The sequence below is a fragment of the Agelaius tricolor genome, unplaced genomic scaffold, assembly GCF_023055355.1.
Source record: "Agelaius tricolor isolate 1412-34295 unplaced genomic scaffold, bAgeTri1.0.p SCAF_4, whole genome shotgun sequence".
NCBI classification, from domain to species: Eukaryota; Metazoa; Chordata; class Aves; order Passeriformes; family Icteridae; genus Agelaius; species Agelaius tricolor.
In genome coordinates this window covers 49,051,632-49,074,423 of record NW_027269264.1, presented here as the reverse complement: position 1 = coordinate 49,074,423, position 22,792 = coordinate 49,051,632, and the positions used below count along the sequence as shown (strand labels likewise).

The following is a 22,792-nucleotide window of genomic DNA, read 5'->3' as shown; positions in this document are numbered from 1 at the left end:
TCATTCACATTGTCTACTGGGTAAAGTTGTAGGTATGCATGTGAAAAATTCAGCTATGAGATTCGTTCAAGAAGAAAAGAAGGTAAAAGCAGAAAATACAGAGTGGGCAGGGGGAAAAAAGAGGAGGAGAACAAAGAAATTTGTGATAGTGCCACCCCATCAGCAGTTTCATGCTCTTCATGAATCTTGCTTAGTGGCTTCAGCAGCCTCACATACAGACTTGTCCTTGTTTTGTTTTTCAGAACCTCTTTCACCATCTCACGGATGTGCAAGGGAATGGGGTGGTGAAGATCCCTGATGCCAAAGGAGATGATGCATGGAAGGTGTATTTTGATGAGACAGCCCAAGAGATCGTGGATGAATTTGCAATGCGTTACGGCATTGAGTCAATATACCAGGCCATGACGTAAGATGCATTTCCTGTGTTCCTTAGTGCAGATAATTGGTGTAACTGATGGATGTAACTCTCACTGTTTAGCAGGTGAAGTGTATCGATAATGGAAAGCTTGGCAGTGGCAGCTGCTCCTTACGGGTCTTACTGTGAATGGGAAGAGACTTCCTGTCTTTGAATCCCTGGTGTCCTCAAAGTCTAAAAATTACTGTCTGCTGTTTCTGTTTTGAGACTCCCCAACCTCTCTGAGAGATCTTCTGTTAAAAAGGTGTTGGTCAAGGTACCCACTGAAGGTTTCTGATGATACGAGAAGGGATGAGGTTTTGTGGAAGCATTTGTCCTAGATGTCTGTTGAGTTACAGGTCTTTGAAGACACTGATTTCCCAGGTGCTGCTGAAAGCACTTCCAGAAAGTTTCCGTAATGTTGCCAGTGATTTGTCCTCTTCGGAGTTAGGTTAATGCAGTTCTGTATCTTCAAAGAACCTTCTCCTGGTCACTATATTTTTACTTGTATTTGGGATTAGTTATTCTTCTTCTTAAAGACTACTATTGCTATACTTAGCTCATTTCTTATTTCAAATGTAATATAAAATGTAGCAGACAAAAGTGAACTTTTTCGCATTAGAAGCTAAAAGTTTTGGGTTATGGGTCCTTAGATGAGTTATGAGCTGCATTTATGTCACCTTGCAAGCAGCTTTTCTGCCTATTGGTTTAAGCCAAAATGGAAAAGAATTGGCAGGTTTCACTGGAAGTCTAGTCACTGCTTATAGCAGGGCTAACTTGAAAGTTGGACTAGGCTGCTTGGGGATGTGAAAAATTTCCAAGGATGAAGGTGGAAGCCTCTCTGATTAGACCCCCATTCCTCACAGCTTCTCTTCTTAAAGCTAAATGAAGCCATTTCATGTGCTTATATTTACCCAGTGCCTAAATGACCAATTGGTATGTAAGTGTTATGTAACAAGCATGGTTTTAAACTTGAAGAGGTTAGATTTGGGATAGATAAAAGGACAAAATCTTTTACAGTGAAGGTGGTGACACAGTGCATGGATAGGCTAGGCTGCCCAGAGAGGTGGTAGATGTCCTGCCTAACCTGGAAGCTTAGGTTCAAGGTCATGTTGAATGGAATTTTGAGCAGCCTGGTGTGGTTGGAGCAGTGGGTTCCTGATCACTGCAGAGGTTGGACTAGATTACCTTTGAAGGTCCTCTCCAACCCAAACTGTTCTGTGATTCTATGAGTCCCTCAGGGAGAAAGTTACATTTGTAAAGTGGTTCCCAGATTAGATTGAATTTCTCAGTGAGTATTTCTGCATAAAAATGCCCCATCTCCTCTGCCTATTGAAATGAACTTGCCATTTCCCATGATATAAGACCTCTTAAGCTCTGATTTTTTTTTTTATTTTTTTTTTTTTAGGATTAAGAGATTTTAAAAAACTTTTTTAATCATTTCACAAGCCTGGATGCTCCTGGCATAATTCTGAGATTCCCTGGAGGAGGGTTCCCTGATTTTAATGAGAGAATGGGAAAATGCAAATGAGTGTGCACACTTCTTGCAGGCTGAATGGGTTAGCCATAAGGAATCACACATATCAGTGCAGCACAGAAATATTAGCATGTACTCTCACTGGCCATTAATGCTTTCCAGCTGCTGCCACCTCATGACACCTCAGAACCTCTGTCTGCCTCAAGCAGCAGCAGCAAATCGTCTCGATTTCCTTGTGTCAGGCTTGGTTCTAGGAATTGGCACCAGGACCCAGGGCGTCTCTAAGTCATGTACTGTCGGCAGCAAATGGCTGACAAGCTGTTTTATGATCTGGAAATGGCTGCAGTGAAGGGATTTCTCTTTGTTTTGAGCTGTTGTCTAGATGGCACCTTTCTGAATAAAAGCTCTGAGATGCTGGAGTTCTGTAAAGTGGTGAAATGTAACTTCCATCTGTTCATGGTGCCCGCCAGCACAAAGGGTCTGTTAAAGGGATAAAGTCAAGTCCTACTGCACAAAAGAGACCAGAATGGCTTACATCACTGTCCTTTTGCAGGCATTTTGCATGTCTCTCTTCTAAATACATGTGCCCAGGCGTGCCAGCTGTGATGAGCACCTTACTTGCCAATATCAATGCCTATTATGCACACACCACTGCCTCCACAAATGTGTCTGCTTCGGACCGCTTTGCAGCCTCCAATTTTGGGGTAGGTTTGTGGGTTTGGTGATGTTGCGATTGGACTTCTTTAATTTGCTACAGTGCTTCCACCCTTGAGTAAATAATTTATTCTGTTTAAAGAACATTAAATTTGTGAGGAGTTCGAAGCAGTGGAACTCTTATACCAGACAAAGAGCATGGGTTTATTGTCTTCATCATCACACATTTCAGATATCAATCAATGTAACGCATTGTGATGTTGATTCTTTGTGTTCACATTACAGTGGAGCACAGATGGTATGAAATGAGCAAACAATACTAACTCTGCATATTAGTGCTGTTGGTAAAATATACCATGCGATCTCCTAATTTCAGAACTTTGTTTTTTAAAAACAGCAACTGCTTTAGGAGGAAAAAAGCACCACCACAAAAGAAGTCTATCCCCTTAATGGTTAAAATGTTTTGTATATAATTTGTGGTGGAGTTGAGTATGCTGGAAAAGTATTTGGAAAAGCTCATGCTTCCCATCAGACTGAGAATTTATTAATAGATTGAGGAGGTGTTCACAATGCCAAATCAGAATTCAGTGGAGAGACCTGATCTCAAGAAGTTATGTCACAAGAAGCCTGTAGTACTTGTCACTTATCTAGATAAGATCACAGAGTTGTATCATTGCTCTGAATTAGACCCTTTTCTGCCTGTAATTTATTCATCTCTGAATAAGTATTTTCTCTCAAATACAAGTTTGGTGTGAATTGCAGATGGAAAGTCAGAATGGTTTTTGTTCTGCCTCTACTTCAGAGTGACAATGGAGTGTTTTTTCTGACAATTGTGATGTTTCACAGAACATCACAAATAATTACAGTTCTAAAGTAAATCCAAGAATTGAAAGAAAATACTGTTTGCACAATGCCATGTATCCATACTGCTTTCTCCTGCTCTCATGAGATCTGATACTGATTACCTGATACTTTGCTGCTTACTCTGAACATGGATTGGACAGTGGTGATATGTGAATGTTTATTGGTGCTCTCTGCTCAACAGAAAGAACGATTTGTAAAGCTTCTGGATCAGCTTCATAATTCACTTCGGATTGATCTCTCAATGTACAGGGTGAGTGGGAATAAACAGAATCCTTTCAGGTATTCTGGTGGGCAGAGTGGAAACACACCATTTGGAGTTCTCTTACATTTCTAACTTCTTGCATAGGAATTGTCATGACAAACTTGTTCTCAACTGTACCATTTTGTTTTGCTCATGGACTGAACTTAGACCTCATTTTTTATTTCCATTGTAATTTGCTCAAGACTTTTGAAATAATTTGAGCAATGTGAGCTGTGCTTTTCTCTGATACTTCCCCAGAAGTTTCCAATCCAAGTTGGATTGGATAAAATAATTTGAATTGCTCTAATCAGCTACTTCGGATATCATGTAAAAAGAGAAAATAGACTTGTTCTCCCCTACTATGAAAGAAATATTTTAGAGCACTGTGTTGTCAGTTATTTAAAGTTTGGCAAACTTGAATAACAATGTAAGGTCAGGTTTGAGATCCCCCCCACTTCAGCAGATTGTGAAGAGATGAGTTTCAGATGTTAGCATTAGTCCAACAAGCTTTATAAACCCTCCACTTTCTTTCCTTGCTAGTCCTTGAGTCAATATTATCTTATCATGTGACTTGGCTGTCTTTTTCCCTTAAATTCCTTGCTATATTATTTCAGTCAGTGACTAATTCATTGAAAAGTTTGAAAATTGTGGCAAAATGTGAGCTTAGATTTTATTTAGTTATCCACTTCTGATTTTAGCATTTACCTGAAACACAGAAAAATGTATAGAGGAGAAAAACATGAGAAGATAAAGAGAAGTGCATTAGGAAGACAAAAAAAAAAAGGAAAAGGGGAAAGGTGCAAAAGAAGATAAAAGGAATATTGTGTGAAGAGCTATTCTAAAGCTACATTACTAGAAAGAAAAGGTCTAAATAGAGGCAACTGATCCACGGAGTAGCAGAGGGAAAATTATCAACCCATGACAATAGGAATCTGTAACAGTGCTGCCTTTTTTGTTTGCTTGGTGTTCAGTAAAAGCTGCTTTTGGGTGGCTAATGCAACTGAAATGTGCACAAACAAGATCTTACATAAAGGACCAGGAGAGATTTGTGTAGTTTAAATAATATAGGTGTAATCTAATTGACGTTATATTTGGAGAAATGGCTGAAGCATTATGGGAGCATTTAGTAATTATTTTAAGACCCTAAAGGGCAGGTTAAGTTTTGAAAGAAAAGGTGTTAGTTTGCAGCTTTCCAAACAGGAGATAGCAATTGATATTCTTCAAATAGTTTGTATTTACGTCTTTACCCATGGAAGTCTTTGATTTTGGTAAATACCTTGAGTTCCAGAGAACCCATGTGTGGACAGCTTAACTTTTAAAAGGAGAGTTGTCCGAGAAGGACCATCTACAAATGACTGCAAAAAGCATTGAATTGCCTTCAGTGGTTAGCTGAACTTCAGTAATACTCAATTATTACTGTCAAGAGAACGCATATTTTTCTGCAAGTCCTCAGTAAAAAGTGAAAACTGTTCCCTTTTGCTCTTTTCACCTTCATATCTAATAATTTTTGAACGTGCAGATATGAAGAGATTATGTGAAGAGAAGGTTGCTCCTGCTGTTTTACTTGCAGCAAAACAAATCCCATCAGCTTGAATGTAAGAACATGCTGAGGAGCATGAATGCTGTTAAAGGACACAGGCCCACAGGAGACAGTGGGAATGTTGGAAAGGGCACAGTGCCTGAGGTTGGAAAGGGAAGAGTTTTGTGCAAAAAGCAAAGCTAGCTGCATTCAGCATATGTATTTACATATGGCATCTCACAGGGTTCTATCTAGTTCCAGTACTGTCTTATGGGAACTGTGCTAATTTTTCCTTCTTGGTCTTGTTTACTTCTCTGGAGAGCTGTTGAATACACCACACCCCTTGGCATCTCAGAAGAGAAGCCAAAAACCGGAGCATTGAGTGCAGAAAGGAAAGGTCTCGCACAACCTCAGGCAAAAGGCCAGGGCTGCCAGTGGTGAGGCTGTTCCCAGCCTGCTCCTTCTACAGCCAAGGAGACCATCCCTGCCACCAAGGGCTGTCAGTCTCCTGGCATCCACAGACTTTACATTTATATGAGAAGCTATTTAATTAAGCAAACAGATAAGCTTCTGCAGCAAAAAGGCCTTATTTATTGAGCATTGTTTTGACTGGTACAAGCTTCTTGAGCAGGAAATGTTTCCAAGACAGTTTCCTTATTTAGCACATGCTTGAAGCCTTGCATGGATCTGACTGCTTTCAAACAGGATTTCCCTTTTCTGTCAACAGAATAACTTCCCAGCCAGCAGCCGTGAGCGGCTGCAGGACCTGAAGTCTACAGTGGATTTGCTGACCAGCATCACTTTTTTCAGGATGAAGGTAGGGATATGGGTGGGGATGGGAATGGCATCTCTGCAGTTTTTTTTTTTCCCCCAGGAGTTGATTTCCCATTTTCAAACCATTGTTTCATGTTGTTTTTCTTTAGACACTCAAGGAAAATGGAAATAATCTGCTGACCATATATAAACATCCACATTTTGTCTTTAGTTTTCTGTATTTTGCATTATGAAGATGTAAATTGCTTTTCCCCTATTATTCTTGAGTCATAAAAATGGCACAACACTCTCCCACCCTCCCTTGCAAAAAACCAGAAAAAAAAATTGGAGAGGAGGAAGAATAAAGGGAATTGTCTAGTTTTAAGAAGATAATTTGCTTTTTTAATAACATTAGGAAGGTTTTTCACTATCTAGTAAATATTTTAGAGTTCTCTTGTGGAGGATCAGATACTAAAATGGGATAATATCTCTCAGTAGAGATCCAGGAGGGTTGTTATGAATGCTAATGTGCTGGTTTCAGAGTTAAGTTTATTGTCCTAGCAATATGTAATGAGATTATTTTATATTCCTGATTTTTAGCTTCTAAACTTTTTTTAAAAGATTACAACCTAATATCGTTGGTTAGTACATGCCACTTAAAAATGTTGATCTTATCAAAAACAAAGCAAGTGTTTAATTTGAGCTACTTCAAGAAGTGCTTAAATTTTTACACGTAAGCCCTAGTGTAAATGATGATTTAGATCTTTATTTTAAGAGTATTCATTCAGACAGTCTGTCTGTGTTGGAAGCTTGATTTACAGAGATACTCTGAAAAGTTTAGAGGTACTGAAAATAACAAAATTGTCAGGTTATAGTTGTATTTGCAGGGTGACAATTGCCTGTCAGTTTAGTTTATAGTACCTCTGCAGCATTTTCCTAAAATAGTGTAACAACGAAATAATGAAAACAGCTGATGTTGCAAGAGGAGAAGGTGTATCATGGCATGTCCCTAATGATTCTGGTTGCTTTAAAATTCAATAAAGCTTGTGATGAAAGATGTCCTTAATGAAAGTTTTTTGTATTTAAAGGCAGATGAGTGGTCTTTGGCAAGACTTTGCAGATCAGATGTAAACTGCTCTGCAGGTCTGTTGCACATTCTTCCCATGCTGTGGAAGATTGCCTGCAGGCTTTGTAACAAAGTCCTATAAATTCAGCAGAAATTGTGTGTTTGGCTCAGATTATACACATATCGAGCCACATGATGTCTGTTCTGGGGAATCTTCCTTGGCACATCAAAATCTCTTTTATGCTTCAAATGGTCCTGTGGGGAGATAAGTGTTGTCACTACTTTTTTATGCCTGTGGAGAGTGACCCATTTGTGGTTTCAGGTCACATGTTGCTGAAAGCAGATCCACCAAGCCTTGAGTGGTTTCCAGAACACTGATGTCCTTTCCCTGTTTGATTTATGAACTGTGCTTTGTTTGACTCTCTTTGTTGTCCCCTTGCCAGGTCCAAGAGCTTCAGAGTCCACCCCGAGCTAGCCAGGTGGTGAAGGACTGTGTAAAAGCTTGCCTCAATTCCACATATGAGTACATTTTCAACAACTGTCATGAGCTGTACAGTCGGGAGTACCAGACAGATCCTGTGAGTAGCTGATAAGCAGGCAGAAATTGAATTTTTCTTATTTTCTTAAGATAATTACAAGAATAATAATTGATTCAAAAAGCCAGCCCAAACAAAGTTGTGTGACTTGTTATCTTCTGAATGCAGAAAATCTGTAATCAATTAATGAGCACTAATTAGTAAGGGGAGGATGATAATTGTTTTACACTAACTAATTATGATGTATTTTGCCAGCCTCAGCAGTTATTTGTGAAGGGAAGGTTTGATGTAGTTTTGAGTGAGCAAAAGCCAATTACAAAAATGTAGGCTGATCAAGGAAGCTGTCATTAGCATATGTAAACCTCAAGCAGTGAGATTTTGCCTTGTTTTCAGGCACCCAGTATCCTGCACTGGGTTTAGGAGGTGCCTCTAGACACAAACTCTTCTCAAGTGTGTGAGAGCTCCACTGGCCTCTCTGTAGTAATGCACACGCAACATGTCAACAGGGATACAGTCACCAACCAGGTGCCTAAAGAGCAAGTATTTGGAATAGGCTTAGGGCAAACGATGTCTCAGCAGGTCTCCTGGAGTCTGGCCTGCTTGTGGTGTGTTAGATGACAAAACAGGGATTAGTTGGGTTTGAGGCCACCAGTCAGCAACGTGGTTTGGCATATTACTGTGTTTTGCATTAGATCAGACAAGTCGCCAGCAATCATTAATAATTTTAAGCTCTTTGGAAGAGAGGGTCCACAGGTGTGCTTGGAGTTTGCATGGTGATCTGCATTTGCCAGCTTTTTCTTTGCACTTACATTTTATGCTGGTTTTCCAATGGCTTCCTTTCAGAACAAAACTCAGGACCTTCCTGCCGAGGAACAGGGTCCCAGCATCAGAAACCTTGATTTCTGGCCCAAACTCATCACTTTGATAGTTTCCATCATAGAAGAGGACAAGAATTCTTATACCCCGGTCCTGAATCAGTAAGAATCCTCCGTGTCATGTTTGGCTAATGCTAGTCTGTGTCTGCTCTGCTTTATTTGTTAAACTGCTTTCTATCTCTTCTGTCACTTGTGCATTTATAGAAGTACTTATCTTGTCTGTCTGTCTTTCTGTCTTATCTGTCTCTGTCTATATAAATAACTTTTTGATTGGGATGGAAGAGTTTCAAAAGGTTCAGTTACGATGGCGTTCGAGCACAAACACCCTGATTATTACAATCCTGAACTCAGGGAGGCACCTGAAAATGGGGTGAGAGTTCTTTTGGTTTTTTCTGATGTTGAGCAGTTCCGGGGTGCACATTAATGCACACAGTAGTGCTGTGGTGCCTTACACTGTGGCTTAGGAACATGGTGTTCAGTGCAGCACTGGGAGATTGCACTGGGTGGAGTTTGCATAGCATTGGAAAGGACCCTGAAATGGGTCTGTTCAACTGGTGGATACCCCTCCTAGAGTCCCACAGGGCAGAGAGAGACAGAGATCCTACAAGGTATTACACACAGAGACCAGGATTGTGCCCTAATTATCATTGATCTAACATGATTAGCAGTCACCTGTCAGCCTAGTAACCTTCAAAAAGGAGAAAGAAAAAAAATGGACAAGGAAGGGGAAAAAGGTGCAAGGGCATAGAGATCACATTCCGAGTATAACTGTGTGCACCTTTTCTAGGAAAGATATGCACGACCTGTCTTTCTGAGTTAAATAAATTTTTTAGTTTACTTAATCTGTACCACAGAGTCTAGTCCATGATCTCTGATTTTCACCTGGTCATTAGGGTGAAAGAAGCATCTGTAAAGTTGAGCTTTTTAGCTTGTAGCAGAGCTCAGAGGTAAATAAGGAAGAGCCCTTTGCTTTGACATATGCCAAAGCCTTTTCCAAATGTCCCCTCAGGTTTCCTCAGGAGCTTGCAGTTGGGAAGATCAGCGCAGAGGTGATGTGGAGTCTTTTTGCCCAGGATATGAAATATGCCATGGAAGGTAAGAGAATGTCTCACTGCTGTTAGCTGACTTTTATTGCTGGTCTCTTGTTCTCCATCCCTTTGGTGAAAATGAGGCTTAAGCTCGTGAGTAGCATCGCTGGTGGGAGTGGGGATTTTTAGTGGTTTGTTTGTTCGTGCACAGCTGGTTTATGGTCAGAACTGAGGCTGAGATCTGGATAAGCTGTAGACCTCCATGTCAGGCTGTGTCGCAAGCTGTTCAGTGACATTCCAGCTGGTTTGAAATCAGAAGTTCCCTTTGGCCTAGAAGTTAAAATGGCTTGGATCAGCAGCCAGCAGCAGCTTCATCTTCCATTGTGCTGTGGTAGAAAGGGTTGGAGAAGTTGCTGGACTCTGAGTTGTGCCATGGCTCTAGTTCGCTGGATAATACAGCACAGGTTGTCTAAGCCATTGGCAGAAAGATGCTGTTATAATAATTCCTGCTGCAGACATCTTCATTTCCAATTAGTCTTTGCAATAATTCCATCTGCAAGTAAGGAGAAAATTTTACTGTTTCTGAAAATGAGTTAGGCATGCAAAACCCAGCAAATGTCCACAAAGAAATTCTTCTTCTTGCAGTACTCTTCTGATGGTTGGTTTCTGAACTTGATTTTAGTTCTATATGTTGATTTTCACAATCTCACCAACTTTTCACAAGTTTCAGAGAGCATCCAGCTCCCACTGTCTCTGCAGGGTTGGGCTTTATGATCATTCGCAAGGTGAGACTGTGATAAAACAGAAGTGCCAGTGCTGTCTGCAGGGTGCTAGCTGTATTTATATTCCAAACCAAAGTCAAGCTACTACTTTTGGCCACTTAAAAAATTTTGCTCAATCCAGTTGTCCTCACTTTGACCTGAACTCACTTACAGGAGTGACAGCCAATTAGGCTCTTCAGATTGGTGGGAAAAAAATGCTGCCAGTAAGACAGCTGCCTGCATTTTGTTCTTTGGAAACAAGTCTGTGGGTTTGCTCTGTAGGTGAAAAAGATTGACTCCATTTATTTTATTAATCTCTGTCAGTGCAACAGATGTAGAGACTGTGCTGTAGGGGGACACTCTTTGCCAGGTGAAGGCTTGAATCTGACATGCTGCAGGGCTGGATGAAATGTTCTCAGTTTTGTGTTAAGAACATTTTATATATGCTTGTACCCCACAGTGCTTTTTGTCTTGTGAGGTCAAGCTCATGTAAGACAAGAGACTGGGAAGAAGGACTGTGACCTACTAACTATGTTCAAGAGTCTCTTCTATAGTGACTGTCACTCCTTGCTCATGTGTTAGAGATAAGGCAATGGTGATCATTTCATGTTCTCTTTCCCTAGAAACCATTTGCTCCTGCAAACCATTTTAGCTCCCCTTTCAGTTTTGTCCTTATTTATCTAGGAGGGACAGAGCACCTTTCCTATGAAGACAGACTGAGAGAATTGCATTTGTTCTGCCTTTGGGTTGACTGACCTACCTGGGGTACCTGAAGGGAGCCTACAAGAACAATGGAGAGGGGCTTTTTACAAGAGTGTATAGTGACAGGACAAGGGGGAATTGCTTCAAACTGAAAGAGAACAGATTGAAATTAAGTATTAGGAAAAAGTTCTTTCCTGTGAGGGTGGTGAGGCACTGGCAGAGGTTGCCCAGAGAATCTGCTTTTGCCCCATCCCTGGCTGTGTTCAAGGCCAGGTTGCATGGGGCTTGGAGCAGCCTGATCTAGTGGGAAGTGTCCCTGCCTGTGGCAGGGGGTTGGAATGACATGGTCTTTACAGTCCCTTCCAACCCAAGCCACTCTATGGTTCTTTCTACTCCTGTGTGCTCTTCTTCAGGAATTCATAATGCAATTTCCTCTCATACATGTTAAAAGTGCCCTATTTTCCTCCTTTATCTTCAGCAGTGAAAATTGCAATTGCATGTGTCCAGATCTGGTTGCTCACCTTCCTAAGAATCCCTTTCCCTGTTGCATCCAAAGTGCAGCTATATGACTGTCAAAGGGGACATGATTTTTTTTTTTTCTTTATTTGGTTGCCAGTGCCCAGATTAGCTTGGTGTCCCAAGTTTTCTCTTTTCATGTCTCATACCATGTCCCCACTGATGACTCTGGGCTTATTTTACCCTTTCCTGATATCCTTCTGGTCACTTGTGAGCTTCTTAAGACAAGCATTGGTATCACCCATGAGTTCCTCAGTGCATAGTAAATACTTGTTGAAAAGAGCATCCCTCTTCAGAATATTTCTTGGTGACAGAAGTTGATATAAATGCAGCTGGTGGACAGGGATTTTGCATTTTGAACAAAAATCTAAAAACTGCATGGTAATTTATTTGTAGTCTAACTGTTCAAGTTCTGCAGAGGGTTGAACAGTGATAGAGTCTGTGTTAGGATGTGTCTCTTCCAAATATATATTCAAGAAATGCTTAGGGTGCAGAATTCTATTTGAGGCAAGTGTGATTCCTCACACTGCTCTGCTCTCCAGAAACTTGTGAAGATAACCTTTAGAACAAGCTCTACAATAATTCAATTACAGGCCTTACTACATACATTTTAAATACAGATGATTGCATTAGCTTGCTGCATTTTTTTTTAAACTAGGGGAAAAGGGATTAAAGGAAACTGATTAAATGATGTGTAGGATGATAATTAGATTTGTCAGCCTCAGCTCTTGGCTCTGTCATTTCTCAGGTTCAGCTGCTGGTTTTTCTACCAGTTAACCTGCACCAAGAGTTTCATATTCCTTTTCCCAATTTGTGGCATAATCCCTGGGTACATTTCTTGTCTGCTCTGAGATCAGGAACTCTGCAACAAAAGCTAATCTATTTTTTGGAGATATGTGCACATGAGCACAGAGTATAGTATTTGCCCCTAATTTTCTTCATGGTGTTTTCCCTTATGTTCTGTTCCTAAGTTCTGGATAACATGAGCTCATTCACCTCACCAAGTGGTAAGTTCATGCTCCTTGATGGAGCTTGTAGCTGTGAGTAGACAAAGACTTTTATTTGTTACCCATAGTTTTAGCACTTTGGATGTAGTATGTAACACTAGTTCTAGAGTTCTGTAGTTTTTATGCCAGCAATAAACAGACCTGCAAAGAAGACTTGAAAGACCCTTCTGCTGCTGTAGATCTGGAGGGTATGTGCTGTAAGGAGACTTTGGAGGAGAAGGAGTTCAGACCTGGCTGCGTGAAACTGCTCCCTCCCTCCCTCCCTCCCTGCCTGCCTCCCTCCTTCCAGCCTGATGCTTCCCCACTGCTCTCCAGTAGGCAGTGTGGAAGAGACTTGGGAGGTTCAGGTGGGAGATGGCTTCTCCGAGTTGGAAAGCAGTGCCTGGTGGCTGAGTTTTTCTTCTCCCCATTGTGCCTATCTCCTCTAAGCTGGAGCTTACCCCCATATGCACCATGCAGCCTGTGCAGGACAATGTATAAATCCTAATTCATACCTAGAATGTGGAGGGATTTGGAGCCGGAGTTCGTGCCAGCCTGTGGATGCTGCAGCAGTGTGTGCTTTCGGCACCTTCTGGAGCGTTAGATTGCTATTACGTAAAATTTTGAATCATAAAAGTGAAACACCTATTCTCTGTATAAATCAGCAGCTGGTAGCAGTAGCCACGGCAGCAGTGTGCTTGACTGCTGGGTTTTATGCCTTTGGTTGTCCAAAGGAGCCTCAGTGTGTGAGGCACAGCAGAATCTCCAGGATCTACCCTATTTGTTTTCTCTCTCCCCCAAAGCAGTGACTACTCAAGGCACAATGCACAGCCAACCCAGCATTTCCCTGTTTGCTGGGACTTTAAGAAGTGTGCCTTGTTCCCCATCAGCCCAAGAGTAAAACAGGTTAGATACACACATCCCAGACTTGGTTGGCAGGCTTATGTCACCCTGGAGTCACTGTAGCGTAGAGGATAATTTTCCAAGCTGTACAGTTGGCTCCACCCCTGGGACACTGCCCAGTGCTCAAGCAGCTGGATATCCTCTCTGTTAGCACACTAACTGTAGTTAGTAGTTTTCTCGTTGACCTCCCTGAAACCTCTGTCACCCAGAAATCACAAACACCCCAAGCAAAGAGGCGTCTGCTCTTCTTTTGCTAGAACACCTTAAAAGATAGTAATAGAAAATCAACATCATCCTTGACAGCAACATTTCATCTTAGTTTAGACACATCAGTATTAAGAGAGCTGCAAATTGGAAACATCTCTGATAGGAAAAGAGACTGAGTAGACTTGGCAGGCAGGATTGAAATAAATCATTCTGCCACTTTCTCACTTCTAATAAGGAGAAAGGGATCAGAGGCACACACAGATGCCAGCTATCTAAAGTGTTGACACTTCAACAGCCCTGGTACCTATTAGAGTTTCTGTACAGAAATTTGACATTATTTGCTGGATGTTAATCCATAAAAAACTAACAATCAAGAAAAAAAGAAATCTGTGATTGAGGAGTGTGTAGGTAGAAGTCCTGTTCCCTGCCTGAAAAGGAGAACTGGACATAATACTAGACAGTGTGCTGCTAGGCAGCAGTTCCCTATTAATGCCGTAATAATATGGCCTTGGTTACTCCAAAAGCTTTTCTCTGAAGAAGGCTGTTTGCAGCTGAAATCTGCTAAGGAAGTGTGGGAGACTTACAGAGCTCTGTGGTCTTTTCAGGATAAAACACAGCAGTTGCTGCATGGTATCTGTGTCCTGTTCTGTTGCTGCTGCTGCTAAGCTCTTTTAAAGCCAGCAGGTTATAAAGCAGAACAGAAATGTTCTAAGAGTGATGGCTGCCATGATCTTCACTTTTTCTAAAACGGGTTTTCAGTGTATGCCTCTGACTGATGTGTTTCGATGTCACCTTCAGGTGGTCTTAAACATTTCCACTTACAAAGGAAGCAACTGATCAAAACTATGTGAGGTCCATTGAAAGGGGAAGGGGAGATGATGCAAGCTGGGGATGGGGAGGTTGGGTCTTTGTTGGCTTTCCTCATCCTCCAGAATGTTTGAGCTGTTCATTCTTGTCTTCTCTCTGTCACAAGCCCCTCCTTTCTTTCGAATACGTAAAGTTCTCTTCTATGGTGGTAAGACCTCTCCTTTGTTTCAGTTTCCTGTGATTTATCCCTTAGTGTCAAGTGTCTCCTTTAGTGCCTAGATGGCCAGGTAGTCCTAGTAGCTGTACTTGGGTTTATGCTTCTGTGGCTGTTTTGCATCTTCTTCTTCTGCAACTTAGAAGTGTTTTAGATGTCCTAGAAAACAGGAAGAAGCTTGAATTGCTTGCTTTTATTGCATTGTTTAATTTTGAGGAACTAAATCTGATTTAAGTCCTTTTTACATCCAAGTCAGACCTTTCCTCCGCAGGAACAGCACTTTCTACGTGTGGGAGCAGCAGCTGGCAGCAGCACACATCCGAGTTAATGAAGTTATAATTGTCCATCAGTTTCCTCACTCACAGGGAGCAGAGCAGGCACAGTTATTGCTCTGTTTGTTTCCAGTTTTAGTTCTACAGAGGGAGTTCTCATTTTCTTCTACCGTTGCTTGAAGTATAGCAGAGGGTCAGCAGTTCAGACGCTGAGTGTACTCCTGCTTTCTTAGTGCTTAAGAAAGATATGAGGTTATTAATGTAAAACAGGAATGGACTTTACACAGTTCCCTGTGGAGTGAAATGGACCATCGTACATGTAATTTGTCCATTGAACCATCAGTCCTGAGGATTATGTCTCTCGGATATTGGGCATTTTAATCTCTTCAAAACAAAGATTGAGTTTCTCTTTCTTTTATTCTTTTTTTTTTTTTTTTTTTTTTTTTTTTTTTTTTTTTTTTTTTTTTGAGATTGTATCTGTGTGGGTCTGTGATGTGAGCTAGGGGGAAATGTGTATTACACTCCTACAAAAGCTTGCAAACAAACCACTGGAACATTCAACTGCTTGATAGTTGACAAAGGTTTATGGAAACATTTGGCATGAACATTTCTCTGGATTTTCTGTCTTCAGTTGGGTAATTCACACCTGATTTGGATTTTATTCTTGTCATGTTGATGAAGGTTCATGAGAGATGTGGAAGTTTCTCAATGTTTTGAATTAGTTGCAAGAATTCACATTTACCTGAAAATAGATAATGTTGTAAGATAGGCATGCCTATCAGTTAATAAGCCATTCAGAGTTAAGAAAAATACTCACTCTTTTTAACATAGCTGAAACCTGTCTGCACGTAAGCGGTGATGCCCTTGGAAAGTTACATCATTGATGAGGTTTCCATGTTAAAGGCCAAAAGGAGAGTCTAAAGTGAAATACTGGGGTAAAAACCTGAGGCTAAGCCAAAATCATGTATGTTTTAGTACAATATCTCACAGTGTAGTCATGGACTAGCAGCTTGCTGTGGTGCTAGAGTGAACAAAGAAGCTTGGCACAAAATGTATTCCTGCTGTGAAACTTGGCAGAAGAAGGAGATGGATACAGACAGGAGGCACAGGGGAGCAGCAGTGCAGAATTGATCACCTGATGATGCAGGGTCATAGTGCAGGCAAAAGTCAGCTGCTGAGTCCTCATATCATGAAAAAGGAATTAATTTTAATCCCTTCAAGGAAGATTTGGAAGAAAAGCAGTGCAAGTAGAAGGATCTGCCTGTGTAAGCACATGAGGGGTGGCTTGGGAGAAAGCATTGAGCTGCTTTTGGGAGAATTTAGCAAGTATTTTAAATACATAATTGTGGGCTGATCAGAGGTGGGAGTCAATTACTGAAGGATGGTAGTGTGGACGTAGGCTGTGAAGAGCCTTGAGAGTGAAGATGTGGACCATACATTTCTCCTGATAAGGAAGGGGAGCAGTGGTCTCTGGAGATGATCTCTGCAGAAACGTAGGGCCAGTGCTTTAGTGGTGTAGGTGTGTGGGAAGGGTTGCGTTGTGGAGGTACAGGCATTATACAGGGAGAAACTGCATTTTTCCAGCATTGCCTGGGTACAAAAACATAAGGAAACCTTGGCAGGAGGAAGAAGCTCAGCAGTAGACCCTGCTTTGTGGAAGAGAAATATTAATTTCTTCAAGCGGGAGCAGGGAAGGCTGCAGTTCCTGTGTAGCTCATTTGATCTTGTTTGAGTCACCCTGTCAAACTCGTGGTGCTTTCTGCTGTTGTCTCATAGGGGATGTAATGTAACATGTTGCTATTGCCTTTGTTTATATCCAAGAATAAACAGATTTTCTCCCCTTGATTTTTCCCCTGCAAAGATGGAGTCTCAACTGTGATATGTTAAATGAAAAGGCCATGAGACATTGCTCTGTTTTTATTGCTTCAACAACAAAAGAATGTTCAACAAATGGAAGTATTAATTAGAGCTACAGAAAAATCTCTAGAGCCCCAATAGTCCCAACCTCCAAGAACTCCTGCCTGCTGCCAAAACCCTGTGTTGTGAAGATTTTGTGGCTCTATAGATGCTTCATTCTCAACACCCTTGCATTCTGCAGACATGCTTCATAAGTCCTTCCCATGCCCGGTGTGGTTACAGTGGTGAATTCATACCTAACTGCTTTTTTTCCCCTTCCTTACAGAGCATGAGAAACACAGACTGTGTAAAAGTGCAGACTATATGAATTTACACTTCAAAGTGAAGTGGCTGTACAATGAATACGTTCGTGATCTGCCTGCCTTCAAGGGAAAAGTGCCTGAATATCCAGCGTGAGTGTTTTAAGTCTCCTGTAGTAAATCCCCACTATCTATTTCCTTTTGTTACCTTGGCAGTAGGGTGGCCATTTGGATCTCCTGTGGCTGCCTTCAAGATACATCATTTCTTACCTCTCAGTTTTCTGTGTTTGTGTACATGTTTTTCCCCTGTGGTGTTCTGTGCCACTGCCCCTCACCCAGCTCAATCCATTATTGTACAATATCTCCCAGCATTTCCAAAGCTTAGCAATGGCATGGACAGACTTAAAGCTACTCTGTGCCTGCAGTGTGGGCAGTTCTTGAATAGAAGATGTGTGCCGACAGATATGCTTTATGAATATATACTGTACATGGATGTCATATGTACACACACACAACAGGATTTTTAAGTAAAGATAATGTTTTTTCTTAGTAAGACTGGGTGGCTTAGTTGGAAGCATCAGACAAGCTGTTGCTCTTGAGCTCTAAGCAGTTGTTTGCAGCTTCTAACTTTAAAAGAGCAACAATAGATTTCAGACCTGGAGAAGTTGTATGAGACCAAAAGGTTGTGAGAAGGTGTATGAGACCAGAAGGTTGTCTGAACAACCTGAGGAAAATGGTGTAGCTGGAGTCCCACACCTGCCTCAAGCAACAACAGGTATCCTGGGTCTTAGCAATGCTTTAACTGGTTTTCAGAAGCTTTCAGTGATGTTTGCTCCACAACTCCTTTTATCCTGTGCTTCACTGTTACTCCTTCACTGGGTTTTAAGGATTTAACATACACTCTCCTTTTCACCCCCTCCAAATCTTTCTTGCTTCAGTTTGAGCTTGTTATAGCCTATATATAGGCTGCACATAGAGAATAAATTGTTCCTGCTTTACAAGAGTAAAATGCTTTTCTCGTGCTTCTTTATGGTCTTCTGCTGGTTCTTGTTTGTTCCTAGCTTTCCTTCTAAGTGGGGTTTACTCACCCTTTCAGGACAATTTGTGTCTGAGCATAACAGTTGGCCTTAAATATTGATTTTTCATCTAGACCTTGCCATGCATTGCCTTGCAGGCAGTGCTGTTGCTTTCATGTGTCATGTGCTGTGTTGAAAGCAACCTTTTTTATTTTCTTTTATTGAGAGGTATTGCTGACTAGCGGTGCTCCCAGTGGGCCACTGGCTGCTCTGCAGGCACCCTTAGCATTGTGCCCCACCACACTGCTGTTCCCACCCTGTACATGACTGTTCTGTCCTGTCTAAATGCAGCACGTTACCCCTCTTAACAAACACATTATTCCTGGACTGTGTTTCCAGTTTGGCACTTTGAATTCTCTTGCCATGATGTTGTGCATGCAGTCCCTCAAGCCTGGTGCTAGCTGCATGCTAATCAGACTTGAGGCAGTTGGGCATAATTGCTCAGTGTGGGCTGTGGGCCTGATTAAGAAATCAGGTCAGCAAGAGACATAAGCTGCTCACTGAGCAGGATGCTAGAGTGGCAGTCTCAGAAGCCCCTTTCTCTTTGCTGTGCCTCTGAGTCAGGGCAGTCTCATGCAAGCCATCAGATATTCTTAATCTCTCTTTTTCTCCTGTGTAATCAGGATAATGATGCTCGGTTTTGTTCTGCAGTCTGTTCTGCTCTGCTGGCCTTTGTGGTAGAGCTTCAGTGCTCATCTGCATTTGCAGCCACTGGCTTTGTTACTTCACCCTCCTATTTCAGTACAATAGCCACATTGTCAGACATAGGTGATGTTATCTCAACCGTAACCTTCACCTCTCACAAAGTATCCCCCTGATATGAATTGTCCTTTGATTTGCTTCATCACAAGTATTTTTAGCCTCAGAACTTCCTTAAACAAAGGAGTCCACACATCAGGTTTGCACATTGGTAAACTCCTTAGATGAAACTAAATTGCTGCTCTCCAGACAATGGTTTGCCTGTTGATGCCTCAGGTTTTAGCTTTTATATTTTCAGATTCTGTACTGCTTTAGTGTGTAGTTCTGAGCTTCATATTAGGGGATAGTAAGCTCTCTTCACAGAGTAGGGAAACAAATCAATTCCTTTTCTAGCTGGGGACCAAGGACAAATGATCCAAATCTCAGGCCCAAGAGCACAAATAATGGCAGAATGAAGAGAGAAAAACAAGAAGGGTGGGACTTCATAACCTAGAGTTATAACTGGACAATTAACTCCAATACGCTAATGGACCAGAACTTCTAAAAGTGAGAGACCTTGTGACAGGTCTTCCATTTTGTGACCATTTGGGTTCATCTTGGGTGTAGCCCTGGCTGGGCTCTTGCACTGCCCAAGGTGTATCCATTGAGACCTTTTAATAAATACCTACTTTATTCTTTAACTCCATCTAGCCTCTGTTCTAGGTCAGCTTTACAAGGCATCACTGTCTGTCTACTTGTCAGACAAAAGGCTATCCACAAATTCACTTTTCCAGTTTATAAACTCTGAGAAACCATGTTCCTGGTAGTCTTGAGATATGATTGAACAAAGTGCAGGGTGCAAAGTGTTGAAGTTTTTATAATCCCTTTATTTTCAGAAGCTCAGAAGTGTTGTCTGAAATGGAAGTAGCTATATAACTAGGAGTGTATCTTCATAACTTCCTCTCTGCCAGCTAAAAGCTGTGAAGAGTCAATTCCTGAAAAAAACCCAGCTTTTTAGGTGTGTAAATATGTGCTTTGTTTAAATACTGATCTTAGTGTGCAGGTAGCATTGTGGCTCTACTGGAGACTGCCTCCTCTCTGGTGGGGGAAGATATTCCTTCCTTTGAGATCCTGTTCATTTATTCAGGCTCTCTTCATCAAACACAGTATTTATTATTTTACTCATGGGAGCCCTGTCTGCCTTCTTGCCTTAGTTTTTGCTGAGGCACAGAGATTGTTCCTTAGATACCCACAGCAAGTGAGCAAGATTTATTCACCTGCAGAGTGTGACCATGAGGGAGCCAGGCTCATGGCCAAGCTGAAATGGTAGCCTTTTGTGTTACCTCACTGTTGTGCAACCAAGAGAAGTGAACTTACATTTAGTCCTGAAGTGCTGCTGCCTTTCCCAGGCACTGGGAAGGACAGGAGTGAAGTGTATTCTGTGCAGACCTTGTTTGGAGTGTTTGACTGTGCCATCTGGAGCCAGGCTGTGCTGACCCCTGTGAGCACAGAATGTCTCTGAAGCAGCACCGTGAGCCACTGCTGTGTGTGAGTCATTACAGCGTTTGCTTCCTGACCAATAGTTGAAGCAGAGGAAGGAGAAGAAGATATTTGCCATGTAACAACCTTTTGAAGCTATTTCTGCATGAAATCAGATTATTTTTATTCATTTCTCTGCTAGATAATTTTGCATATTGTTCTGGATATGTTGCCTTCATAGTCCTTGGAGTCCCCTGACTTGCTCAGCAGCCCAAGCTGATAGTAAAATATTATAAGAGGTATTTGGCCAAAGATAGTTCTAGGTCTGTGTTACAGCTCAAAAAATAGTTTGGCCCTGAATGTACACATGGACTGGAAGTATTTGTAAATTATTTGCATCTCTTAGGTTTTTGTGTCAGCCAAAGGACAAAATTGAGGCTGGCTTTGCAGATGTACGTACAGAATTTCCTGATCTAAGTGGTTCATTCAACATTCATAATAAACCTCTTCCTGAAGGTAATGATTTCTTTTATTAGAGGGGGAGCAAATACACCACTCCTACCTGCCTGTTTTCTCTGCCACCTTTGCTTAGACAATTTGGCAAGACAGGTATACCGAGGCACTTGATTTTGTGTAGCAACATATGGTATTCATAAAAATGGGCAGTGTTCTCAACAGCAAATGGCTCTTTCTTGTGAATGTGGTGCAATAACTAAGGATGAATGATAATCAGGATGTTGCTCTCCTTCTCAGAGTGAAAACTGTGGCTTATGGCACGAGCAAGTAATCTTCCTTGCACGTTGACCTGTGACATGTGAAGCAGTCAGCAGCTCACAGCCTGGGAACTGTGAAACAGGTGGAAGATGTATAGTTGCTTCCTTGTGAAGTGCCTGAGTTCCTTTATAAGGCTTAAGCTGTTTAAAATACACAATTGCAGTTTAAAAGAAAACGTTGAAAGCTTGAGAAACTTGCAGCAGACTTCAACATATGCTGACTTTTAGGAGCCTGAAGTGCCATTCAAAAGGAATTCTTCCAGAATACAGGAAGTCCATATGTCTGTGACAGTCTTCCACTGTTGCTGTCTATAATAAATAGGGCTACATAGACAGGTTGCTGTTGGCATTTTAACACTGTGTCAGTTACAATTTCCAATATTAGCATTGATGTGCTTTATATTTCAAAATGTAGAGATTATTTAAGGCTATCTAGTATGCTCTGCCTGTGAATTTGCTCTTGATCTCCCTCTCATGTCTGGCACGTGCTTTCATGTTCTTTGCAAACTCAGCCCACAATTAGCACAATCTCTATGAACACAGCTGCCTGTGTAGAGAAGGCTGTACTCTGTAAAACTCATATAATAATCTTTTGTTTGGACTGAATTACACGTGGACACTTCTTTCTCTCGTTTGTGAATGCTGTTTAGTAATATTTGAAATGAAGATTTGCTTCAGCTGTGCTGTGTTGGCACTTGCATGCAACAACCTCTAGACAGACACATAAATAAGGCTGTAAGTGCTATGTTACTGCTTAAACACAGGCAACAAAAACACACACACACCCTTTGTGTGTCCCTTGGAGCTGAGGACAGAGCGACCAGCTGTCAGATCCCATCACTGAAGCTGCTTCTCAGCTTGCCTATTTTCACACTGCCTGTCTGGTACACCCAAGTGAGCAGCAGGACAGGTGCCTGTGGGTCTGGAGGTCTTGTGCTCTCTGGCACGTGGATGGAAGGGAAAAACATGACAAAGTGCTTTGAAGTGAAGCAAAGTTAAAGGTGGCTCTCAGGGGGGCTAAAGGGGAAGGTACCAAGAAGAGAAAAGACAGGAAGAAGGACAAAAACAGCTCAGAACCAGCCCAAGTGATGGTAACAGGCCCTGTTAACTTATGTAGAGGTGCAAGTATATTTGGGAACTTGGACTGCACACATGGGCAGCAGCATTCAGACATCTGACAAGGCTTGCTGGCATTGGGTGCTCCTCTTCCTCCTGTAACTTGCTATCTTTGCTCCCCTGCAGGTGGTTTGAGCAGTTTGTGATGCAGTGGCTGGATGAAAATGAAGATGTTTCCTTAGATTTCCTGCACGGTGCTCTGGAGAGAGATAAAAAAGATGGGGTATGTAGGTCACTACTTGGTGCTACATCATACAGTGCACAGAACCAAATAAAACAGTATAAATTCAACTGTCTTATAAATGGAGGATGTGGTCCTTTTTGCTACCTAAACAACTGGGAAACTCATTTATTTTAGTACTTTACAGGTCACAGAGAACTTTTTAATAGCAAGGTGTATATCACTTATTTTTGTCTGTTCTGCTGCTGTTAATCTGTCAGCCAGTGGTTTGGTGCTCTCTCAGCTCTCTCTGTTAGGGAGAAGTAATTGAAATAGAAAATTGAGGCACTTAGCATGTACTTAGTCATGCAGTGAGAATGTGACCTTAATCCACTGACAGACCAATCTTACTCTTAATTTGCTGAGTATTGCCAATGCAGAGAAGAGCTTTCCTGTTATTCAGTGACTCTTGGCACTGTAGTCTGTGATACTCATGCAACATTCTGTTTAATAGCTAAATCTAAAAAAAAAAATTAAAATAGCTCTTTACTCTCTCCTTCTTTCCTCATTAACTGGCAG

At 41.5% G+C, this 22,792-nt stretch overlaps 1 protein-coding gene across 11 annotated transcripts in view; it reads left to right on the top strand.

Moving 5' to 3' along the window:
- The window catches only part of UNC13B (unc-13 homolog B), a 207,986-nt gene that overhangs the window by 149,438 nt on the left and 35,756 nt on the right, over positions 1-22,792 (top strand). For all 11 annotated transcript variants that reach the window (XM_071425664.1, XM_071425663.1, XM_071425665.1 and 8 more), the window contains 9 exons: positions 243-406; positions 2,425-2,575; positions 3,571-3,639; positions 5,877-5,966; positions 7,412-7,546; positions 8,348-8,481; positions 9,389-9,474; positions 16,958-17,084; positions 22,180-22,276. In XM_071425664.1, coding sequence (XP_071281765.1) covers positions 243-406; positions 2,425-2,575; positions 3,571-3,639; positions 5,877-5,966; positions 7,412-7,546; positions 8,348-8,481; positions 9,389-9,474; positions 16,958-17,084; positions 22,180-22,276 — 1,053 coding nt within the window. The remainder of the gene's footprint in view (positions 1-242; positions 407-2,424; positions 2,576-3,570; positions 3,640-5,876; positions 5,967-7,411; positions 7,547-8,347; positions 8,482-9,388; positions 9,475-16,957; positions 17,085-22,179; positions 22,277-22,792) is intronic.